Source organism: Astyanax mexicanus, chromosome 17 (genome assembly GCF_023375975.1).
Source record: "Astyanax mexicanus isolate ESR-SI-001 chromosome 17, AstMex3_surface, whole genome shotgun sequence".
NCBI lineage: Eukaryota > Metazoa > Chordata > Actinopteri > Characiformes > Acestrorhamphidae > Astyanax > Astyanax mexicanus.
Genome location: NC_064424.1, coordinates 25368500 through 25393608, shown reverse-complemented (window position 1 = coordinate 25393608; position 25109 = coordinate 25368500). Strand labels below are relative to the sequence as shown.

The 25109-nt window shown below is 39.4% G+C and overlaps 2 protein-coding genes across 9 annotated transcripts in view; both read right to left on the bottom strand.

Annotated features, from left to right (window-relative positions):
* rpl35 (ribosomal protein L35) overlaps window positions 1–25109 on the bottom strand; it is a 657733-nt gene that overhangs the window by 431993 nt on the left and 200631 nt on the right. The gene's annotated exons all lie outside the window — the stretch shown is intronic.
* LOC125782384 (uncharacterized) lies at window positions 5323–11297 on the bottom strand. Its single transcript, XM_049466247.1, has 2 exons — window positions 9618–11297; window positions 5323–9587 (listed from the first exon to the last, which is right to left on the bottom strand). The coding sequence occupies exons 1-2, from the start codon at window positions 10258–10260 to the stop codon at window positions 5437–5439; spliced, it is 4794 nt and encodes a 1597-aa protein (XP_049322204.1). The 5' UTR covers window positions 10261–11297; the 3' UTR covers window positions 5323–5436.

Below are 25109 nucleotides of genomic sequence, written 5' to 3'. Positions count from 1 at the left end.
AAATAATATTGTCTTTATCTTACAGTCTTTGATTTTAACATGTTCTTAATGAATACAATTACTTGTAAATGTCATTGACTGAATCATTTTTTGTTAATAAAAGCCTGCCTTTGTCATCATAGGCTGTTTTTGCATGTATATTATACATATTTATCTTTGTATATTATACAACACAATAAATGATTTGTAAACTGTGTCCCATCGGTTTGTATGCACATCATTACACCTGATTTGGGGGGTCTCCATTTACTGCAGGACATCTGAGTTTCTCAGTAATCTGCCAATCAACACACACACACACACACACACACACACACATACATGTGGACAAACATGCCAGTTTCACTCTGTGGTTGTTCATATAGTAAGTAGCTGTCAGATGATACTAATTTTAAATTTAAACCAGCAAGCAATGTTCTTCTCACTATCTGTTGTATTATTCTGCTATGGATTATAGTTCTTTAAAGGTGATATCTAGAAATACAGTTGTGCTCATAGGTGTACATACCCTGTCAGAATTTGTGATGTTTTTTTGTGACTTTTCAGAGAATATGGATGACAATAGAAAAGGCTATTCATGGTTTGGAGTTAAGCCATTTATTATCTGTGTTTGCTCTTTTTAAATCAAAATGACAACAGAAACTATTCTAATGACCACAATTATAAGTTTCCATGTTACAGTAACACATGCGTTTAAAAGGCTAATAAAGGTAACTATTCTTACCTGTCATCTGTTTCCTTGTACTTAGTGTGTTTAAAATGTCAGTGGGTTTCTGGGCTCCTGACAGACCCCTGCGTGTTACATTCAGTGCTGCCACTGACATTGTTGGATTACCAGCCATGAGGAAAGCAAAAAAAACATATAAATAAAAAGATCAAAGGATCTGAGGAAGAAGACTGTTAAACTTTGTAAACTAGGAAACTGATATAAAGAAGAGAATGCCAATCAGCAGTGTTTATTCTCTAATTTAGAACTAGAAAAAAAAGGAATTCTGTTAAAACCAAGCCAATATCAGGTAGACCAACAAACCTTTCAGCCACAAAACACCAGGAAAACTGTTCAGGATGCAAAGAAATGCACACAAATGACATCATCTGATATTCAGGACTGTTTAACAAAGAGTGGTGTAGCTATTTCAAGAAGCAGAATAAGGAGGCAAGAAAGCTGCATGCTCGAGTCGCCTGATTATATGACAAACAGCACAGAGACGAGCCTCAACAATTTAATCAATGTGGGTCAGTACCAAATCTGAAAATATTGAACCAGTCTGAACAATATATAACAATTATAAATTATTTATAATTACAGAAAATGAAAATTTCTTTGAAAATTGGTGGTAAAAAAATAATACCACCCTCCCCTGTAAAACAATTCTATAAATACTTATCGTGTCTAATTTTTTTATTGAATGAAAATATTTTTATATGTTTTATATTTACATATTTTTATATGTTTTATACATTATTATTATGTTTTTTAAGTACTGCTAAAAAATCATTTACCAGTACCAGTACTTTATATACTTTTTCTAAATTCTAAATTTTGCAACACACCTTCCTCATACAATTAACCAAATAGTTCATTTCTGCACAAAAGCTCATTTTATTGTCACAACACAAAAACCTGCATCAACATTAACTAATTCTCTCAAAACACTAACACGAGTGCTCTTTTCTCTTTATAGTCAATCACAATGTGACCACTCTCCAAATACTAAAAGCTAATGACATCACAGAAACAGAATCACTGTTTTTATAACTTTTTCTAACATTTATGCTTGAGTGTCAAATGAGGTGGAAAAAGTACTGAAAAAAATGTAATTGAGTAAAAGTACTTAAGTACTCAATTTAAAATGTACTTTGAATAAAAGTTACATAGTTACTTTTAATTAAAAACACAAACAAATCATAAATTAAATAGTTTAAAATGAACTATTATTCCACATAATAATTTGGACCTTTCAAGTAGAATTTGTTCAGACCACCCCATAAAACTTTTTCAAGTGGCATAGGTTTCAATGATCCATTTTTTTTCTTTACTTTTAAAAGTTATGATAATATAGGTGACTATAAACCGTATTTTGTATAGTTTTACAGATCATTATTATTTTTTAACTTGCAATTGCTATGCTTTAACTGCTATTTACATGTTTTTTAACATTCAAGCAGATTGTTTAATGTTCCCAATAAAAACTTAAGGAATTATCATTAAAACATGAAAAAAAAAAAATATATATATATACAAAGAACACGTAATAATAAAGTAAACCAAAACAAACGAGAGGAACTAAAGTACTAAATATATATATACAAACAGGGAGTAAATAAACAAAGAAACAAACAAAGCTAAGAACATAAACAAGGAATAAACAAGAAACTAGAAACTACCAAAAATAACCAAGAAATAACCAAAACTAAACAGGGCAGGGATATATATACAAGGGAAACAACAAGAAGCAAAACACTAAGAAATAAACAAGGAAATAGACTATATATATATATATATATATATATATATATGGCAAAAACAGAGAACAGAGAAACGCTAAGAGGACTGATAACACTGAGAGAGACAAAACAACAGGGGAAGGTGCAAAGACCGACGGAGACAAAGTGGCAGAGGAGGGCTATTTAAAGAAACAAGAAACACACTATAATTGGAAACACCTGGGGAAGGGGCGGAGCTACAAATGAGACAAGTGGTGGAAAGGTACTGAGACAGGAGACACAGGGGAGCATAGGTCACGTGGGGAAGACACACAGAAACACGAGACGAGACAAGGATGTGACAGTAAGTCAGGTCATCCAAACTGTTAAACCCCACTTATTATTATATTTTATGTAATGATCACTGGACACTGTATTCCTTAAAAATATAAACATTTTGACACAAAATACACTGAGATGTCCAGTGAGCTCCCGGAAACATTGTGGATCAACAAAGCAAAATAATAAGTATATATTAAGTCCTTATATATTAGAAAATATATAAGAATTTAATATATACTTTATTTAGATTTGTTCTTTAAACTGCCATATATATAATCATTCTTTCGACAAAATTCAACATACTAATTGATCAAACCTCAATAGTCTACTAAAATAAGCTCTGCCCTATGCACTGACATCTTCTGGCAATATCACCAGCAGATAATAACATAATTACCTGTAAAAAAATCAGTCTCAGGAGATGAGTGGGGGACGAAGGACGGTGAGTCTTGTGACAGTGCTGCAGTGCAGGTCCTCTTCCCACTCACACCTGTATTTTTTAGGCAATTTCGCTTTTGACTACAGGTAGGAGTACTTACTGTCTGTAGTGGAGACTTAAAAAGGCGCGGGTTTTAGAGCAGCGCCGGTGTGTGTGTGTGAGGGCGGGGGTGTGTCTGTAGGTGTTCACTGCAGCAGCACAGCGGAGGGAGGGAAGAGGGGGCATCAGACATGTGGATTGGACATTTATGAAAATACGGAACAAATCGCAGTAACACAGTAACGTGAGTAAATGTAATTCGTTACTTTCCACCTCTACAAATGCGTGCCATTTTCAACACAAAATGTGATTGATCGATATTTACAATTTTTTACAATCACTAACACTTTTATTTGATCTGTAGTCACATTTTCAAAACACACTTACCGTATTTTGCTCACAATAAGGCGAACTTAAAATCCTTATATTTTTCAAAAAATCGTCAGTGTGCCTTTAAATCCAGTGGGTCTTATGTATGAATTCTCTGTTGAAGTACAGCATTATACAGGAGTTTCAGTGTAGTTTCTTCAGCTCAGAGAATAAAGCAGTATTAGCATTAGCCACACTAAGCGCTACCTCTTTCACCATTCACAGGTGAGTATTATCAGCCTGTAACCTGCTGCTAACCCCAGTTAGCACTGCTGGAGCATTAGCATTAGCCGCTAACTGCACTCAAGTTAGCTCTTTTGCTGTTAGAGATGAGTATATGGACTGTAGTCTGCACAGGAGTTAGTTAACCCCCCCACCACACTACCACCCAGCGGTGAGACCAGCTGAATAAGAAGGAAAACATGGCAACACCCCATGTCCTTACTTTTGCCTTATGTATGAACATAGAGCAGAAAATAGAAGTTCTTTGATAGTGCGCCTTATAGTGCAAAAAATACGGTTACACAACATGTGTCCTCCTCTGTCTCTAATGCAGTCTTATCTCTGTTACTGATTCAGTTTTCTTTTATCTTGCTGATTCAGTAATTACCTCAGTCACGGATTCAATTCTATCCTCTCACTGATTCAGTTTTGGACTCTGTCACTGATACTGATTCACAAATTCAGTTGTTTTACCTTTCACTGATTCAACTGCCTGCCATGGATTCCTCTCCATGACTGATTCGGTTTTATGTCTGTCACAGATTCACATCTGTGGAACATTTAGTTCCTAATTCTATCAGTGATTTGGTTGAAGCTGCAAAAGATTCAAGATCTAGTATACAGTTGTTAATGCACCAGAGCTGTTTTGAAATTGTGCTCTGTTACGTTCCCAATTAAAAATATTTTAGGTCTAGGGAGTATTAGGACGTAAACAAAATGAAAGACTGGAAACAGTGGATGTGGTGAAAAGAAAAGCCAGAGCTTTTACTTAATTTTCAGAAAATTATATATTAACATATTTACAAACACAACTGGACAATAATATGGCAAAACCACAAAACAATAATTAAATAAATCAGCTGCTCTTTTAACTTAAAGGTTTAAGGTGGACAAAGGACGGTGCCAAAGAAAGGAACATAATAAAAGTGCACTAAACTGCCTAACCCAAACTAAACTAACCAAACATACAAAAGTGGCACCCGCCCCTAACCTAGTGTGTATATACAAGCAAAAATACCTACGTGGTGTAAAATGTGATGGGCCCAACTAGCTGTCCACCAGAAACCCAGTGACAGAGGACTATAAGGAGGGAGCAGCAGGCGAGGGTGACGGGAGGAACACACACACACCTCACGCTCACAACAAACAATAACTTCAACTCTATACTTCTCCCAGCCTTTACCAATCACACAACCAACAGACAATATATATACACACACAGGAAAGCAGCATAACAAAACACTCTGATCAGTTCTCTCCTGACTCTCATCTCCCGACTGAATGAATGGGGCCTCTTTTAAACGGAAGTGCCCGCCCCGTCCGCACGTCATTGGCTGACAGCCGTGGCATCAGACTGGAAAGCGTGGCGAAGCTCCTCCCACCAACATGACGCCACCAGACCTAGTAGTCAGAGTGAGCGAGAGAGAGAGAGAGAGAGAGAGAGAGAGAGAGAGAGAGAGAGAGAGAGAGAGCGCTACGTGCACGTAACACGCCCCCCCTAAAAAAAAGCAACATAGTTTGCGATTAGTTACACCATAAACTAAATTCTCTACAACAAGGTGCAAATAACAGCAAAAAAAAAAAAAAAAAAAACAACACTAGGCGCGGGAAAGCGCATCTGCCACGACGTTCTCGACCCCCTTCTTGTGGCGGACCTCGAGCTGGTAATCCTGTAACAGGAGAGCCCACCGCATCAGCCTCTGGTTTTGGTTGAACATTCTGGACAGAAAAACTAATGGGTTATGGTCAGTAAACACTACTACAGGAAAAGAAGAGCCACCAACATACACCTCGAAGTGTTGTACTGCCAGAATCAGTGCCAACGCTTCTTTTTCAATAGTGGAGTAATTGCGCTGATGTCTGTTAAACTTATGTGAATAATAGCAAGTGGGGTGAAGAATCCCATCGGAATCCTCCTGTAACAGCACCGCCCCAGCACCAACATCACTTGCATCCACCTCCAGCAGAAACGGTTTACCAAAATCAGGGGCTAAAAGAATAGGGGCTTCAGTCAGCAGAATTTTCACACTAGTAAAAGCATGCTCACAAGCAGGAGACCACATAAATTCCACCTTTGGACTCAGTAACTTCGTGAGGGGTTCTACAACATCTGAAAAGTTTTTACAGAAACGTCTGTAGTAGCCTGCCATACCTAAAAACCGGCGCAAGTTACGCCGCGTTTTGGGTGCTGGAAAGTCCTGAATTGCAGCCACTTTCGCCCCCAGAGGGCGCACTTGACCTTTTCCAACTTGCATCCCCAAGTACGACACAGTTGCCTGCGCAAACACACACTTAGCCAAGTTCAAGGTCAGAGACGCGTCTTTTAAACGTGTGAAAACATCGCGCAGAGTGGACACATGAGAAGGCCAGTCATGATTAAAAATAACTGCGTCATCCAAATACGCTGAGCAGTTTGGAACGTCACCTAAAACTTGATTAATGAGGCGCTGAAACGTAGCGGGAGCGTTTTTAAAACCAAAAGCCATCACTGTGTATTGCAGAAAGTGATCCGGCGTAACAAACGCGGAAATATCTGAAGCCTCTGGGGAGAGAGGAACCTGCCAATACCCTTTTAACAAGTCAAGTTTAGTGACAAACTGTGCAGCACCTATGTTGTCAATACAATCATCCATTCTCGGCAATGGAAAAGAGTCTGGGACTGTCACTGCATTTACCTTTCTGTAATCAGTACAGAACCTGAACGTGCCATCAGGTTTCGGGACAACTAAACAAGGCGAGCTCCACGGGCTCACACTTGGTTTCGCAAAACCATGTTCCAACAGGTATTCTACCTCCTGTTTCATCACTTCTCTTTTTCTTACATTAGCGCGGTATGGGTGCTGCTTAATTGGTCTGTCTGAAGTCACCTTTATTTCGTGACACAAAACAGTAGTCTGGGATGGAACATCACTAAAGAGAGTAGGAAAATCACTAACTAAAGTGACAATGTCACTTCTCTGACACGGAGTTAGATGACTTAAACTCGCTGTTAACGCCTTTAATGCCTGAGAGTTTGGAACACGTGCAGTAGCGTTGGAAGAGTACGACTCGTCACCCCCATCCTGCGCATTTATGGCAGCAGTAACCAAAACCGGTGCAGCATCACCAACTTCACTGACCCTGGTGAGATACAATTTTAACATGTTAATATGACAAACACGATACTTTTTACGTCTGTCAGGGGTACCGATGAGGTAGTTGGTTTCACTCAATTTTTTCTCCACAACGTATGGACCAGAGAAACGAGCAGAAAGACAGGAGCCAGGGACAGGCAGTAAGGCTAGCACCTGATCCCCTGGACTAAAACTACGCGACACAGCGCGTTTGTCGTGGTCCTTTTTCATCTTGCCTTGTGAGGACTTTAAGGTTTCGCCTGCAATTTCCCAAGCCTTGTGCAACCGCTCACGGAACGAGTCCACATATTCTAAAACTGACTTAGACTGGACAGTATCACTATGCGTCATAAGAGACTCCTGCATTGCTTTCAGAGGACCGCGTAACGTGTGCCCAAACACCAACTCAGCTGGACTGAACATTAGAGACTCCTGCACAGATTCTCGCAACGCAAACAGCATCATTGGGACACCCTCATCCCACTGTTTACCCGACTCAAAACAGAATTTCCTCAAAGCTGATTTAAGCGACTGGTGAAAGCGTTCGAGAGCGCCTTGTGACTCGGGACGAAACGGTGAGGAGACTACGTGCTGCACATTTAAAGTTCTCATGACCTGGCCAAAAATCTTGGACATGAAATTTGTCCCCTGATCCGTCTGGATGATTTTTGGCAGGCCGAACGTCGAGAAAAATTTAACTAAAGCACGTAATATCACAGGCGCTGTGATTTTCCTGAGGGGTATAGCCTCGGGAAAACGTGTAGAGGTGCACATTATGGTCAATAAAAATTTGTTACCTAACTTGGACTTTGGCAACGGACCAACACAATCTATCAACACCCTCTCGAAAGGCTCTGCCATAACAGGAATCGGACAGAGAGGAGCTGGGGGAACGACCTGGTTGGGTTTACCCGTACACTGGCATACATGACACGTACGGCAATAATTAACAACATCTCGCTTAAGTGCTGGCCAAAAGAAGTACTTCAAAACACGATTGTACGTTTTGGTAATACCCAAGTGTCCAGACCAAGGAGCATCATGGGCAAGGCTCAAAATGTGCGTCCTATAAGCCACAGGAACAATTATCTGCCGGTACGTGTGGAGCTCTGGATTTTGGGGTGCGCTCCATTTGCGCATTAGAAGACCGTTGTCAAGGTAACACATAGCACACCTGTCTGTATCACTGTCCACATCAACAACCATATCAAAATACTTACACAATGACGGGTCGTCTTTTTGAGCTTTTATAAGCGACTCTCTACTAAGACCACAATCCAACATCTGTCCTGGTTCTTTCATTTCCCCCAGGGCAGCCTTAGATAAAAGCGCATTAAAACCCTCGTCCTTTTCCTCTCCAGCTAAAAATGTGTCTGACAGCTCGATTTCATTCCCAAATCTACGCGCCTGGGCGCGAGTGACCACGCAAGCAGGAAAAACATCAGGTGAAACTTTCTCAAACATCTCTGGGCAATCTAAAACAGGCGTGTCTAAAATCTCCAAAATTGGGAACACTTTCCCTCCAGCGAGATCATTGCCCAAAATCACAGCAATACCGTCTACGGGCAACGCATCGCAGACAGCGATCCTGAACAGACCAGAGAGTAGCTTAGAAGCCAAATATACTGTGTGTAACGGCACCTTCATATAGTCAGATCCCAAACCTTTACAAACAGCATAAGAACCACAAAAAGAGTCAACTCCAAATGGCAAAGTGTTAGCTAAAATAAGTGACTGCGCAGCCCCAGTGTCTCTCAGTATGTTAACAGGGACAGCTGCTTCACCCGCATTTAGGCTAACTTCGCCTTGTGAAACAAACGGACTATAACAGGGGTCTGGTAGCGAGGTCACTGGTATCTCACTAACTAGTACTCGGCCACAATCAACCAGCGCCACTGGTTTAGGCGAACCATCAGCCCGTTTACTCCCCAACTTCTTCTTAAGGGCTAGACAGTTGCCAGCTATGTGCCCTATCTTGTGACAATAGTAGCACTCTCTGTCATCATGAGAGCGCGGCGGAGAACCAGCGCTGCGAACAGCTTTACCTGCACTACTTGGGACGCCAACAGTTTGGTACACAGCCGGTTTAAAAGCCTGTTTGTGGGTCAACACAAATTCGTCTGCGAAAACCGCAGCCTGAGACACAGTCGGGACAGAACGTTCATTTAAATAAACGACCACTCGTTCAGGTAGACAGTTTTTAAATTCCTCCAAGAGGATCAACTCACGCAGAGAATTAAAATCAGTAACTTTACACGCGCTGCACCACTTATCAAAAAGGACCGCTTTTTCACGCATAAACTCTACATGGGTCTGAGAAGCTTGTTTACGGACGTTCCTAAAACGCTGTCTATAAGCCTCGGGGACTAATTCATAAGCTCGCATAATAGCAGCTTTAACCACATCATATTGGAGACTGTCTTGGAGAGAAAGAGCTGAGCAAACCTCCTGAGCTTTTCCAACTAATTTACACTGTAACAATAATGTCCAAACTTCTTTGGGCCATCCCAACATAACAGCTAGCCGTTCAAAAACACCAAAATATGTGTCGACCTCGGATTCTCTAAAGGGAGGGACAAGTGACACGTATTTACTTATATCTAGTGGCGGAATAGAAGAATCAACAGCAGTGGAGCCTACGGTGGATTGCGCAACAGGGGTGGAGCCTACGGTGGATTGCGCAACAGGGGTGGACGGCACAGCAGGGTGAGACGGGGCAGAACCGCTCGGAACATCTGCTGGAGCGAGCGCGACCGGCTGTTTAAGCTGGGCCTTCAGGTCCAGTTCGCGCAACCGTACCTTCTGCTCTGTCTCCAGCTCCATTTTTCGGACGGCCAACCGGTACTCATGGTCAAGCTGACGCACCTCAGCTCTCTCCTTAGCCTCCAGCTGGAGACGAGCTAGGCGAATATCAAGAGGATCCCCACCCTCAGAGGCAGGAGACTCAGGGTCATAAGGAGGAAGAAGTACCCTTACCTCTGATTCTGGCGCCGCCGACGGAGTTGCCGGCTCATCGGGCCCGTCCGAGTTATCCAGAACTCCCGCTTGCGGGAGGCCCACGTCACTCCCTGCACTAACCTCACCAAAAGAGGGCACGTCACCAGTAGTGTCTACCACGGGGGGCACACTCACCATCTCCATATCGATCAAATGCTGTGTCAACAACTTTTTAATGTCTTTTTTAAACATTGTCCTAGTCACAAGTAGTTTAAACTGGCTAGCTATAAGAAGTAGCTCATCCTTTTTCAACGTTTCTAAAACCTCTAAGCTAGGGTTTTCAAAGAAAGCCTTCACGTCAAACGAAGCCATCTTGCCAAAAATCACAAAAAGTCCCAAATACTACAAAAGTCCAAAAATACTAACTAACACCAAACACTACACCGCCCCCAATCAATAGAAGCACGGGATCCAAATACAGATATAAAAAAAACAATCAATTTTCAAAAAAAAAAAAAAATTAATTTCTTTAATTGAAAATCAATTAATTAATTTATCCCGGACGAGCCCCCAATTGTTACGTTCCCAATTAAAAATATTTTAGGTCTAGGGAGTATTAGGACGTAAACAAAATGAAAGACTGGAAACAGTGGATGTGGTGAAAAGAAAAGCCAGAGCTTTTACTTAATTTTCAGAAAATTATATATTAACATATTTACAAACACAACTGGACAATAATATGGCAAAACCACAAAACAATAATTAAATAAATCAGCTGCTCTTTTAACTTAAAGGTTTAAGGTGGACAAAGGACGGTGCCAAAGAAAGGAACATAATAAAAGTGCACTAAACTGCCTAACCCAAACTAAACTAACCAAACATACAAAAGTGGCACCCGCCCCTAACCTAGTGTGTATATACAAGCAAAAATACCTACGTGGTGTAAAATGTGATGGGCCCAACTAGCTGTCCACCAGAAACCCAGTGACAGAGGACTATAAGGAGGGAGCAGCAGGCGAGGGTGACGGGAGGAACACACACACACCTCACGCTCACAACAAACAATAACTTCAACTCTATACTTCTCCCAGCCTTTACCAATCACACAACCAACAGACAATATATATACACACACAGGAAAGCAGCATAACAAAACACTCTGATCAGTTCTCTCCTGACTCTCATCTCCCGACTGAATGAATGGGGCCTCTTTTAAACGGAAGTGCCCGCCCCGTCCGCACGTCATTGGCTGACAGCCGTGGCATCAGACTGGAAAGCGTGGCGAAGCTCCTCCCACCAACATGACGCCACCAGACCTAGTAGTCAGAGTGAGCGAGCGAGAGAGAGAGAGAGAGAGAGAGAGAGAGAGAGAGAGAGAGAGAGAGCGCTACGTGCAGGTGCACGTAACATGCTCCACACATGGATCAGTACAGGGCACAGATGAAGGTAAGCATGGTGTGAATTATTAAAGTATCACCACCAGGGGGATCAAATCCCATGGGCTTTCAGTCAATATTCATTTTCACAATGTTCATTAATAAGCAAAGACAAATTATGCACAATAATGCTTATCTGTGTTTTGTGATGAATCATTTATTTCTATAAGAATACATTTCATAGTAAAGTAAAAAAACAACAACAACAACTGAGGGATAAATGGGTTGTACTGTCATAATAATATTATATATTTGCAATTCTTGATTCTTTTTAATTCTTTGAGAAATTTATATAGAGATTGTCAGTGGCTTTCTACTTTAATTTTTAATTGAACAATCATATTAAGCTCTAAGTAAAACTGGATACAATTTCAGAACAAAACTGTGTTTCTGTTTATATTTTTCAACAATATGTAAACTGTATTTTTTAGGTTTTTATATTTTCTCATGTTGGTTAGATAAATAAGTTCTTTGACAAAGCAAATTTAAATATTTGCTCAGCTGAAAAGGAACTTGTGATTAAACATTACAGATGCTCCCTCAGATAAAAGATACCAAGTTGTTACTAGGGTTTGGGCCTCAAGGGAAGATCTTAAGTACCTTTTTGTAGAAGTACCTTGTTTAAGTATGTTTTTAGTGGCTTAGACAATTTACACTTACAAGGAATAACTATGTCAATATTAGGCTTACCCCAACCACACCCTATGTTACAAAGTGAACTGACCTGTTCCTGTTTCCACACAAGTAACTAAAAGACTAAAAACATTGTCCTAATGCTTTCTGATTGAAAGGTCTGCATAAGCTCTGACAGTAACTGAGTAATTTAATAATGAACAAGGTGACTAAAAATGTGTGAATATTTCCATTTAGAGACCTGGATATGACAGAAGTACAATACACCTCTATACACCTCTATGTCTCACTCATACCTCATACATCACTGAGGTGGAGCTTGTCCAGGAAACATGAGAACTGAGGGAACTGCTTATTTTTGTACTCCGCCTATGATGTTTTCATTACATGTTTGCGGTAAGAAAAACATTCTTTCACTTGAACAAACTTTAGCATTTTGTCTGTTGGATCTTCTAAGTTTAGTCCAGTTTTGTCCATTTCAGGAACCAAAAATGCTAGACAACTATATAATGCAACCATTTATTGATACCCATAAGGGAAAGAATATCTTCTTCATTTTTGTCGTCATCTGCCTTGTTGTGGCAGAAAAGTTTATTGAGGCTGATTTTGTGTGTCCTTGTGAAAAGATCTATAGAGGACTTTTCTTCGGGATTTACTTTGTGATGCCTGCCTTTGTAGCATATGTTTCTGTGTTGTGCATTATAATAAACATGGATAAACTTGCTACACCAAGTAGGAGTTCTGATGTGGAGTCTGGGAGATCTTCTAACCTGGATAACCAGTCTGCAGAACGTGGAATATGTGATGTTAAATCCGGAAGATCGCATGTAGAAGCAGGTATGCTGACTGCAGGATATGGAAGTTTTGATGTGGAGTCTGGGAGATCTTGTGTAGAACTGGATAATCTGCCTGCAGAACATGGAAGATCTCAATTGGAGTCCAGAAGATCCCATGAAGAACAAGAGAACCAACCTTTAATAAGTGGGAATCATTCTGATAGAAAAGAAAACCCTCAAAAAGATGCTGCCAGTAGTCCATATTGTCAGAGTTTTATGGCAGTTTTTGTTTGGATAGTCTTGTACTTTAGTGATGGAAGATATGTAGCTTGTATTATGACCACACTAAGCACAAAACATGCTGTCAGCAGTAAAAGTGCTCTCTGGGAGTGGTGTGACACAAACCGAACCCTGACAGATAACCAGAATACAGCAGAGACATCATATTATGCATCTAAGGTAAGCTATTGATTACTGATTTACACATTGATCAGAACTGTTTAACTGACACTAACTTAATGAATATTAAGATGAGTTGTGTTGTTTTTTTTCTGTTCCAGTTAGGTGGTTTTGGTTTAATTTTCGTACTTTCGCTTTTGGCACTGGCTTATCAATGCTGGTCAAGCTGTAAAGGATGCTGCTCTTCATGCTGCTCTCCATGCTGTAAAAGATGCTGCGATGCAACCCCTGATGAGCTGACTGGCACAGTGGTGGAAACAGATGACGGCTGAACCAATTACAATCTTATGATTAGCAACAATTTAAGGATGGGGATGATTTTCTTGTTGGAACATGCAGTAATGCAGAATTACATCAGTTTAATCAGGTTTTTAAATTCTTTACAATATACTGTCTTTCCTGTGACAGACTGGAGGGTTTGATTGACAGACGGAACACGTCTATGACCCTACACCAATAAAATAAAAGATCTTGGGTATGACCCTTTACCTGTGTAACATTTAGATTTGCATGGAGAATATCAAGCAAAAGCAAAATATTGTATTCAATACATGTACACAGATCAGAAGAACAGGGAGTGATTTTAGTTATACTGTATGTTTTATGGCATATTAATGTAAAAATGAAGTAGGACTGATAAGCTCTCGGTCATGTCCTATTTTATTTAGCATATTTGTGAATTTTCTATGTTTCCATTGTTGAAACCTTAAGCTATAAGCTGTAGCTGTTAGCAACTTAGTGGCCTGCAAGTCAGTACTCACACTCATAACCTGTTTATACATTAGCTAAAGCTCTCTATTATCTCTCTGTACAGGTGTTTTTGTCATGTTATTTGTTTGTGCTCTCTGGGTTGACCAGAGAAGGATGGGTTCCTCCCAAGGTTTCTTCCTCTTAGTGTTGGTTAGTCTCAGATTTTGCTTGCCACTGTTGGCACTATCACTGTCATGGTCAGAACAGAATAGCAGACAAGCGCAGATACTGATAAAAACAAAGTATGTTTATTATAATAATAAACAGATGTAATCAGGGTCGATACAGAAATAAGGGTAATCACCAGTAGACAGAGCAATGAAGACAAAACCATACCATAAACGAGAGACAGTCCAGAGTTCATACACAAACAATCCAGTATCAGAGATAATCCAAGAGGCGGTGGTGAAAGTACAGTCCAGGTCATACACAAACAATCCAATATCAAAGGCAGAGGCAAGAATCGGCGTCGAGAAACAAAAAGCAAGGTCATACACAAAGTAAACTGAGACAAGAGATAAGTAACGCTTTGTACGAGGATAACCTACAATACGCGGCGTGGTAGTCTGTTTGGCGTGCACCTTTATAGTGCCAGTAATCAGTATTCGGGACTTCCAGGAGGAAGCAGGTGAGGTGTCACGTGATCAGGTGAGTGCGTGATGTCAGCGGGTGGTGCATTCTGGGTAGTGTAGTTGTTAACCTGAGAACCTCCGTTAGAGCTTGGTGTGGAAGGGACAGAGGAGCTAACAGCACCAGACGTGACAATCACTGTGGTGTTGGCTTGGACCCGGACCTCTGTAAAGCTGCTTTGTGACAACATTAAATGTAAAAATTGCTATATAAATAAAATAAAATAGAATTTAATTGATTGTTCTGTGCTTAGCTATATAATATAATATAAAAATGTGAAAAAAAAGTTTAAAAAAATACATTCTAGAGCAGAGCTGGGGAATGATGGGGAGTTCTTTATAGAGACTTCATGGAGCTTGTTTGTCTTTGTCTGTTTGTCATCCTGGTCTGTTCATGTTCCACAAAGGTGACGTTATGTCATGCTTAAAAACTAAACAAGAAAATGCAGAATAAACATGAGGCAACTGCGGTCTAATGGTTCATAGATTCAGGAACAGTTCTATCCAAAAAAGGAACATAAAATGATAGACCAGTTGCTAGAACCATTTCTTCCCAAACATTCTATAGAAACTTTTTTTTACCTTTATATTTATAGCAAACATTGCAATGCTTTACATTGTAGGAAACATGAAAAAAGTCTGCTATGACAAGTGGGATGACTTGTGGAGGACCAGACAGCCAACCTGAGGGAGGTAAGAGTTCTGATATTAATGTTGGGGTGACTAATGTCCCACCTCCAAGTAGTGGGACTCCTTTGGGAAAAGTGGAAACCGTGAAAGGCAGCAAATGCTGCATAACGTCCAAAACTGTCTGCCAGTGCTTTCAGTACTTGATTCCTAGTATTGTTTGGATTGTTCTTAAGTGATGGAAGATACGTGGCTTGTTATTGGACTATAAGTGCAGAACATGCTGAAAGCAGTCAGCAGACTCTTTGGGAACATGTGTGTATGCCAGTGGCGGATGCTGGTCTTTCAAGGAGGGGAAGCTCAATTTCGGCCTACATCTTAACATATGTAGTTTTATTTATACAAAAATTCTACTCTCCCTGAGATGTTTTTTTTTTTTGTAAACAAAAGGCATTATTTTCAAGTTTTCACTACACAACAAAAAGGTACCCATTCTTTACATTGAACACTTACATAAAAAAGATGCTATGACATGAATAAACATAAAATGATCAGTAAAAAAAAAAACATTACGCAAAATCTTTAAAGTTGGTAAATGAAAAAATGCAGGTAAATTTAGTTTCTTTTTTGGACAGTTTTAATTTCCTTGAATAATCACTTTATTCATTTAAATTATTTTTTAATGATAACACAATACTTACTACTTGCCCTTATTCATTTATGTCCTGAGATAGGTTTCATCAAGAGGCATGTACAACAGTACATTTTATTTGTTACAGCACTTCCAGTCAGCCAGCTCACTTTATCATACCAGGACAGCTGAAAAGACCTGTTACTTTTCCCCACCTTTTACACCCAATTAATCTGAGCAGTTTATCTGCCCTGCTGTTTAACTCTTTAGTTTTTCTTTGTAAGGAAGACTATCAAATGGCTTCTCCAAAATCCGGTCCACAACATTAAAACTGTCTGACATTATGTGCAGCTTGCACTGGCGCGAGGCTAGTGTGAAGTGTGTCCGTGTTTTACACTATAAGATAGCTGATTCGCTCATTTCGCTGTCAATCAAAAAGGGGCTCCGCCTCAGACAGATGATCCAATCATCATGCAGAAGCTGAGCGTCCGGGCCGGCCGAGGCCAGCCCACTGCCCCATTGACCCCCAGAGACGCTCAGCGTCCGATGGGCGGGACAAAGCGCAGCATTTATCCAATGACTCGTCTGGTTTCGCCGCGCGCTTTGCTCCGTCTGTGGAGTCTGTGGACGCTGTGGACGCTCAGCGTCCGCACTGTTTAAAGCAGCGCTGCGGGAATGAGTGAGAGGAAAGCCGCGGCGTTACCAGAGATAAGAAGCTGATTCTGAACTTCAGTTCAGTGCGTTGTAGCGCATATTTAATCAGTGATATGTACACACAACAGTACAAATTTAATCACTTATTTTTTTTACATTTTAGGGGAAGCTTAGCTTCCCTTCCCTTAGAGCAATCGCCACTGGTGTATGCACATCTGTGTGTGTGTGTGCGCACGCACCTGTGTGTACAATACATCCTGTGACTGTCTTCTATAAATGCTTTGTAATAGTAAAGGTAGTTCAAAACACCAAAGAAAATCTAAAATTGGCCTGGGGTTTTAAAGGATAAAGCACAAATTTCACTCTATAGGTAGGTTTAAAATCGTTAAAGCATTTAAATGAACACTGATTCACAGTAAGAATTTCAATAAAACCCGATGCTTATTATGCAATGTTAAATTAGCATACATAATATGTAATGACAACTATATTAATACATAATCATATGTATTATACATATTTTGCAAGGAATTTATGCTGAGCAGCTCCATCTTCTGGTCAGTCGTAGAAAGGCATTTCTACCTGGCATAGTACAGAAATACTATAAAAAACTTTTTCTAGCAACACTTCAGTTTTTCTAACAAGCCTAATTGTCTCATTATCCAGGTTTTACAAAAAATAAGTGGGGATGGGGCTAATCTTTCAAAAGATATTTAAAAATTCAACTCAAGACCACCTGTTTATCCAGAAAAAAAGCATAACCTATTTGCTCCCATTAACTAGCTATTGGCCAGTATAAGGTATGTTTTTTTCTGGATGACAGCTGGTCTTGAGCTAGATTTTACCTCCACCATAAATTTCTTTCTGAGATTTTTGTCATTTGTGGTGGGACTGGTATGTAGTTTAATAGCCAAATAAAATATCCAGAGAAAAATCTGTAGTAATCTACACGCGTGTCATTTTGAGCCGTATTACTTTTACATTGTACATTCCTCTTACATGTATAGAGTTTTTCTTCAGATTGTTAGCATGTACAAACACTTTAGTCAGATTGTGTAATCGGAATTAATTCACTCTAATTGGAGAAAGTCTTTGCACACAAACCTAGCCACTAATTGTATTCCTGCGGTCAAAATTTGTGAGGTCTGACAAAAAAGGTAACTACAAAATCTAGCTCAAGACCAGCTGTCATCCAGGAAAACATACCTTATACTGGTCAATAGCTAGTTAACGAAAGCCAATAGGTCATTTTTTCTGGATAAACAGGTGGTCTAGAGTTAGATTTTTTAAAGATTAGCCCATCCCCATTTAATTCCTGCAAAACCCGGATAATGAGACGTCCCTTCTTTATGATCACTTATTGTGGTTATTAATTTTACAATGGGTAAATTGAATGGTGTGACAGCACAGCCGGCCCAAGTTAGCTGCTAAAGCCACCAGGGGCACCCCAAGAGCACCAAAACATCATGATAAAAAATAAATTTCTTTTTTTTAATGAAATGGTATTACACACGAAAAAGTGATTTTAGATTATTTTTATATTGGCACACCAATATGTAAATTAATTATGTTGTTACTTTATGATTAGTTATTGAAACACGTCTCAAGTCATTTATTCAAAGTGTTCACAAAGCCACTGGACCATGCACAGCTGATGTGTTTAAATTCAACTGTAATAGTATTGTGTGTGCAAAGCATGTTTTCAAATATGAAACTAAAATTTGTACTGCCTGCTTACCACACAGGAAGACAAGAATCTTTTATCTGTGGAACTCAGCACCACCCATGCTCATTTTTGGTTTTTCGTCCTTGATGCACGGTGCTTGCTACAATGTTCTTCCAATTTTTTAGAGACCTCCTTAAAGAGAGCCCCGTGGAAGGCTTTGCTTTGCTCAGTCTTGTCCTCTCTGTTGCTGAGAAGTTAGTGGAACATGACTTTGTTTGCCCTTGCATTAACTATAGAAACATTCTTTCATGCTGGACTTATGTTCTTGTGCCTGGATGTACAGTCTCTGCCCTAACATATGTTGTCCTGGAGGCAGACATGTGTAAACGGATTGGTTACTCTTTTATTTCATTTTTAATTTGGATGGCCCTCTTCCTGCTTGATGGCAGATATGTAGCCTGTGCAGCTTCAAACTGCAACGGGATTTACACTCATGATTCGATGCCTTGGTGTGAGCCAGTTGGAAATGGATCTATAACTGCAACAGAATGTCGTCTTGAAACACAGGAGTCCTTTTATAAATCTGAGGTGAGTCATGACATGCTGTTTGTAACTGAATATGTTTAGCTCGGGTATCAAAGGTTTTGGGACATTTTGCTCTTTATAAGGGTCTGGGGTGGGTTTCCCCGAAAACGATCAATCTTTGCGAATAACGAACGAACTAACGAATGACGTGTGTAAAGAACGAGCCAGTTCTGCGAGTGTTTCCCAAAGAGCTTCGCAACGTGAAAATTAACGAACGAGGTTAAAGAACATCTTTGTTGACTCCTCCCCCGAAACAGCGCGCTCAATCGATCCACAAATATCGATTCAACACTGCAATATGCAGTATTTATTCAGTATTACACCCTAAAAACGTAGAAATGTGTTGTAATTAACAACATTATACTCCTAAAGATACATATGACTAAATAAATACTCGAACATCTAATCTATTTTAAAACATTAAACTTATTTTTTACATGTTTAAAACGATTATTGTTAATATATATTATATTAATAGATATTATACTAATATTATTAACAGTAATATTGATAGTAATATTAATTTATTATTATTCTAATTTTTAATATTATAAAAATAATATAATAATACATATGTTCCTCTGTGTGTGTGTGTGTGTATATATATATATATATATATATATATATATATATATATATATATATATATATATATATATATTACAATTTAAACCAACAGAAATATGTTTTGTACTTTATACTGTGAAGCTCCAGCTCATCCTAAATCACCATCTCAGTTGGGTTTATGTTAGTGGATTGTCAAAGCCATGCACCTTTTTGTCTACTAATTCCATTTGCGTCAATTAGTTTTCATGGTTTTAATATATAAAACATGGAATGAGACGTGTCCAACTTTCGACTGATATGTGCGAGCTGACACCCCAACGTTTGCCCAGATGAACGGCCACAATGTTGGTTAGAAGCACCTGATTAAGGAATAATATTAAATATTACCTGCACTTTCACCGATACCCTTTACAATACGTGTAGGTGTCATTAAAGACACCGCAGGCGTCCCTGCACCGGATACCAGGGATTTTCCAAATAGCATGGAAATATATAGTGTTGTGCTGTAATTCCCGGTCTTGTGGGAACTGTATAGTGTGTGTATGCCACATAACAGCCTGATTACAGAATCAACGGACTTGGTGACTTTGCAGCTTTGCTTAGACCGTGAGCATCATCTGCAGGAATTGACTGATTGCATTTCTTGCAGCATTAATGTCAAGACTTCTATTATCGCTAATCTGGATTTAAATAATTTACTCGTGGGTTTGATTGCCCAGATAGACTACAAGCCACAGTTTGCATTATAATATAATATAATATAATGTAATATATTATATTTATCCGTTAAGGGGCGCGGGGGGGGGGAGTGGGGGGGGGGGGGGAGTGGGGGGGGGGGGTTGAGGTGGGGGCACGGGGTTGGTGGGGGGGGGGGATTTCGATGCTTGGTGGCTGGAGTCTATACCAGCTGGCATCGGGCTGAAGGCAGTATACACCCTGGACAGGATGCCAATCCATCACAGGGCAGACAGACACAGACAGACACACAGACACATTCACTCACACCTAAGGGGCAATTTTTATTCGACATCTAATTAGCCTGAACTAATTTCTTTGGACTGTGGGAGGAAACCGGAGCACCCGCAGACACGGGAAATAATATAATATAATATAATATAATAATGATATAATATAATAATAATGATATAGTAATATAATTGATTATAATTAATAGTAATATAATATAATATAATAATATTAATAATTATATAGTAATATAATTGATTATAATTAATAGTAATATAATATAATTGCTTCAAACACGGAAATTATAATTTTTCTTCCTCAAAATTGGCGGTCCCTGGTGTTTAAGGTGCTGAACTGCAAGTCGAGATCCCCTAAAGAAGCTCGTTAAAAATAACGACTGGGTCAGGGCACTCGTTAATCTGCGAGCGAGTTTACGCAGTACTTTAGTTACGCACGGGTTTGGGAAACACTCTTTAATTAACGATCATTCTTAAGTACGAGTTAACGAAGTTCTAAGCGTTACGAAGCTTTCGGGAAACCCACCCCTGTTCAATAATTTAGAAAAAAAAAACATTAAACATAAATATTTTGCTGTATTGCACCTCTGTAAGTGTAAGATCATTGAATTATTAATATGAGAATGACATCACACACCTTTAATAGAAAATGCATGGTCAAATTACACATCCAAGGTCAGGTTTAAACACCCGTGATCTTCTTTAGCAAGCTGCATCTTAACCAGATGCCTTTTAAATAACCATTTTAGCAGAAATGTATTTGGATGTCTGTCCGCTCTTTTTGGCAGGACTGGAAGTTAAATTAAATTTTGTTGGTTTTCTGACTGACATTGTCCGGTTGGAACAGCAATTTGGTTTCATCTATGAAGCTGATGTTTTGAGGTTTATCCTCAAGATTAATCATTGCCTGTCAGCTGTTATTACACCATTATTAATGGGTGATTTAGTGTTTCTGGGGTTACATTTAAGTTCTGTTTTAAATGCTTTCAAAGATATTGGTAAATACCAAATGATTTTAGGTTATGCTGTACTTCAAGGCACTGCCACCTACTTCGTGGCATCTCTAACCATGTTTTTTGAATAGCATAACTGCTTAAAGCCTGAACTATCAGATACCTTCGTGTAATTTTTCAACAGTGTGTATTTGATATTCTGACCGATTATTTTCTAAAAATAAAAAGCATTGGTATATTAATTAATAAATATATGAATTGTATCATGTTGTCATATTTGATACAGCTACAGCTCTTTTTTTAAATAACTGAAAAATGTTGAGCACTATCTATGTCTGAATTCATGCTGTAGTTGTGATATAGTGGACTACTTTATTGGTATTGTTAATTTTTAATGTTTTTTAGAAATGTGGTGCAAAATTTTCTGTTGAAAAACTTATAATGTCCTACAGTGTTGTGAAAAAGAACTTGCCTCTTACAGACTTTTTAACTTTTCCTTTATTTTTTTAGATTATCAAGCAAACTTTAATATCAGATAAAGATAACCTGAGTAAACACAAAAAGCAGTTTTTAAATGATCATTTAATTTATTAATTATTAATAACTTTAATTTCACTAGCCACAACAAGCCCTAATTACTGCCAGACCTGTAGAATTAAGAAATCATGTAAATAGATCCTGTCTCACAAGACGAAGCAGCTAAAATATCTAAAAAGATAAATTATTATGCCCGGATCAGAAAAAATCAAGAACAGATTAGTAAGCAAAGTCATTGACATGTATCGGTCTGGAAAAAGTTACAAAGTCATTTCTAAAACGTGTGGGACTTCAGCAGACCACAGTGAAAGCTATTATTTAGAAATGGATAAAACATGGAAGAATGGTAAACCTTCCTCCAGCAGTGAAAATTACTCCAAAAGGGCATGGACAACTCACCCAGGAGGTCACAAAAGAACCCAAAACAATATTTAAAGAACTGCAGGTCTCACTTGCCTCAGTTAAGGTCAGTGTTAATGATTCAATAATAAGAAAGAGACTGGGCAAAAATGACAATGTTCCAAGACAAAAAACTGCTGTGCAATTGTCAACAAACATCTTGATTAGCCACAGAAAATTTTTGTGTGGGCTGACGAGACAAAATAAAGTGCAAATTTTTGTAAAGTGTATGTCCTGTTACATTTGCTGTAAAAGTAACACAGCATTTCAGAAAAAGAACATCATTCTGAAAGTCAAAATGGTGGTGGTAGTGAGACGGACTGGGGCTGCTTGACTGGAACCATGAATTCTGCTCTCTACCAGAAAATCCTGAATATCCGGCCATTTGTTTGTAACCTTAAGCTCAGGCATACTTGGGTTCTGCAGCAGGACAATGATACAAATTACATCACCACGTCCACCTCTGAATTGTTCAAATGAAGTGGTCTAGTCAAAGTCTGATTGAGATGTTGTGGCATGACCTTAAACAGATTGATCATGTTTGAAAATAAAAACAATTAAAACATTTCTGTAAGGAAAAGTGGGCCAATATTCCTCCACAAAGATTCATTGTTACTTATCAAAAACGCTTGATTGCAGTTGTTGCCGCTACCGGAGTCAGCATTGTGAGGGCCGTTTTTAAATCTGCGTTCTTGTCTGTACTTGTGTTCTTGTGGACTCGGGAAACTTCATCAGTCGCAGCCCAAGTACTGTTTCAATTAGAAGATCTCAGTTAGCCGAGTACACAACAAATAGCCAGATGTGTTCTTGCACTTTCTCGAGGATGCATGGAAGGTAACTTGTGTGGACTTCTTATAGAATGCACCTCGCAGCAGTTTTAGCGTAATGGCGGAGGAGAAGGTACATAACTGTTAGCACCTGTACGTTTTCAAAACAGTACTGGTGTGTGCTAAAACAATGTTTTAAGTTATTTTTAACGAGAATGTAGGGCTTTAGACTTCAGATATGTGGTTTATTTGTTAAGAAAGCGGCTAGGTGAAAATGTGCTGCTGTGTTTTCGGAACAATGCTTTCCGCTCCTCTAAGAGGGTGACGTCATCAAGTACACAGCTGTTCCAATTACACAACAACTGTCCATGGCCTCCTGTCCTCGAGTCTGTACTTGCCAAGTACAGGAGTTGTGCATTGAAAAACGGCCTAGGACTGTTTCCAAATTCAGGGGCAGGATACTTTAAAGGACAGAGTTAGGCCACATATCATACCAAAATGAGACTGTCTACTAATCACGTAGTTGTGACTCAATTGGCCTTCGAATCTGGTCTGTAAAGGATGTGGCCCCTAAACTAAGATACACTATATGTAGCCTCACAGAAACAGTGTTTGTTCCCACACATTGCACTGCAAGAGTTTCTAATTGCAAGCTAGCTAGATTAATATGAAACAAATGGTGATGCGGATCGATCCAAATATCGATAATATCGATACCAACGCTGGTATTGGTATTGAGCAATACTCGTGTAAAAATATTGATATTCAAGCTTTTTTCTCTGCCGCACGCACTGACTGCTTCGCACGAGGATTCACCACAGTCTACTCTCTGGTCTCTTGTTGTTGCACATGCGTCACATGGCTCAGCAAAGCCAGCCAAACAAATTTTTTTTTTTTAAATATTTTTTTTACTTTATATTTAAACTTTGTTTTGTTACTGTTCCATTGTTTCTAAACAAAAAATGTTGATTGTGATACTAAAGTATTTTGTTATCACTTACAATGTTTGGTGAAATTATATCCTAGGTTTTTGGATCATTTGGATCTATAAAGCTTAAATATTAAAAAGTATCGGTATCAGTATCGATATCGGCAATACTGGCCCTGCGTTTACTTGGTATCGGATCGATACCAAAATTCCCGGTATCGCCCACCTCTAGTGTGCTCCTAAAATTTACCATGCTCTCTCTCAGATTAACTCTCCTCTTGTATGAATCTGCGCGCACTCTCGGATATAGCGTCGCATTTTTTTCAACCAATGAGAATGCAGAGCAAGCGGCATTAGGAATTTAATTGGTCAAATCCTGTTGCCACGTCTGATTGGCTGGAGACTTGTGCAGCTTTGATAGTACACAAGCATGATATATCCGAGAGCACACCCAGATTTGTACAAGAGGAAAGTTAATCTGAGAGAGAGCATGGTAAATTTGTGAGAGCACACCTATATTTTACACGTGAGCAAATTAAATCTGTGAGCGCTGCATAAAATAGGCTCTTGCATTCCAAAACTTTGCTGTCGACTTTTGGCAGTAAAATGACGCCATAGAAACACTGTTTAAACAGAAAGGCTGCAGAATTGGATAACTCTGAATCTAAGCCATTGTAACAGAGTAAAATTAGACACTTTAATTGCTCTAAAATTGAGTTTTGGCGCCCCATACTGGTAAGTGGAGAACTGCAGTTACGCTACGCTTGATCCTTCTGAGCCACCGTCTAGGGTTACTAACCGTCCCTTAAAAACTGTATTCGTCCCGTATTTGGGCAGTAAAATACGCGTTACGTATTGAATTGATCCGGGACGCGATTTGTCCCGTATTTTTAAGGTGAGTTACTAAGGCGGGTGATTTGTTTAAAAAACACCGTTGCGGTGCTGCCCCTCCTCCGCTGGAGAACAGCCACTCCTTCTAAATCATTGGTCAAGACACGGAGACTCACAACCAATCAGAAGTGCAGCCTCTGTTCAGGAGTGGCTGTTCTCTGAGCGGAAGGGGGGGGGGGGGGGGGGGCACCGCGGTGGCGCGTTCTAAATCACTCCCTCCCTATCACAGAAACAGTGCACTATTTACCACTGGTTAACACACAATATAGTGCACTATTCCTGTGATTTAGAACGTAGAGATCAGTGCTCACGTACAGAGTTTAACAGCACGCAGCAGGAGAGAGACCAGA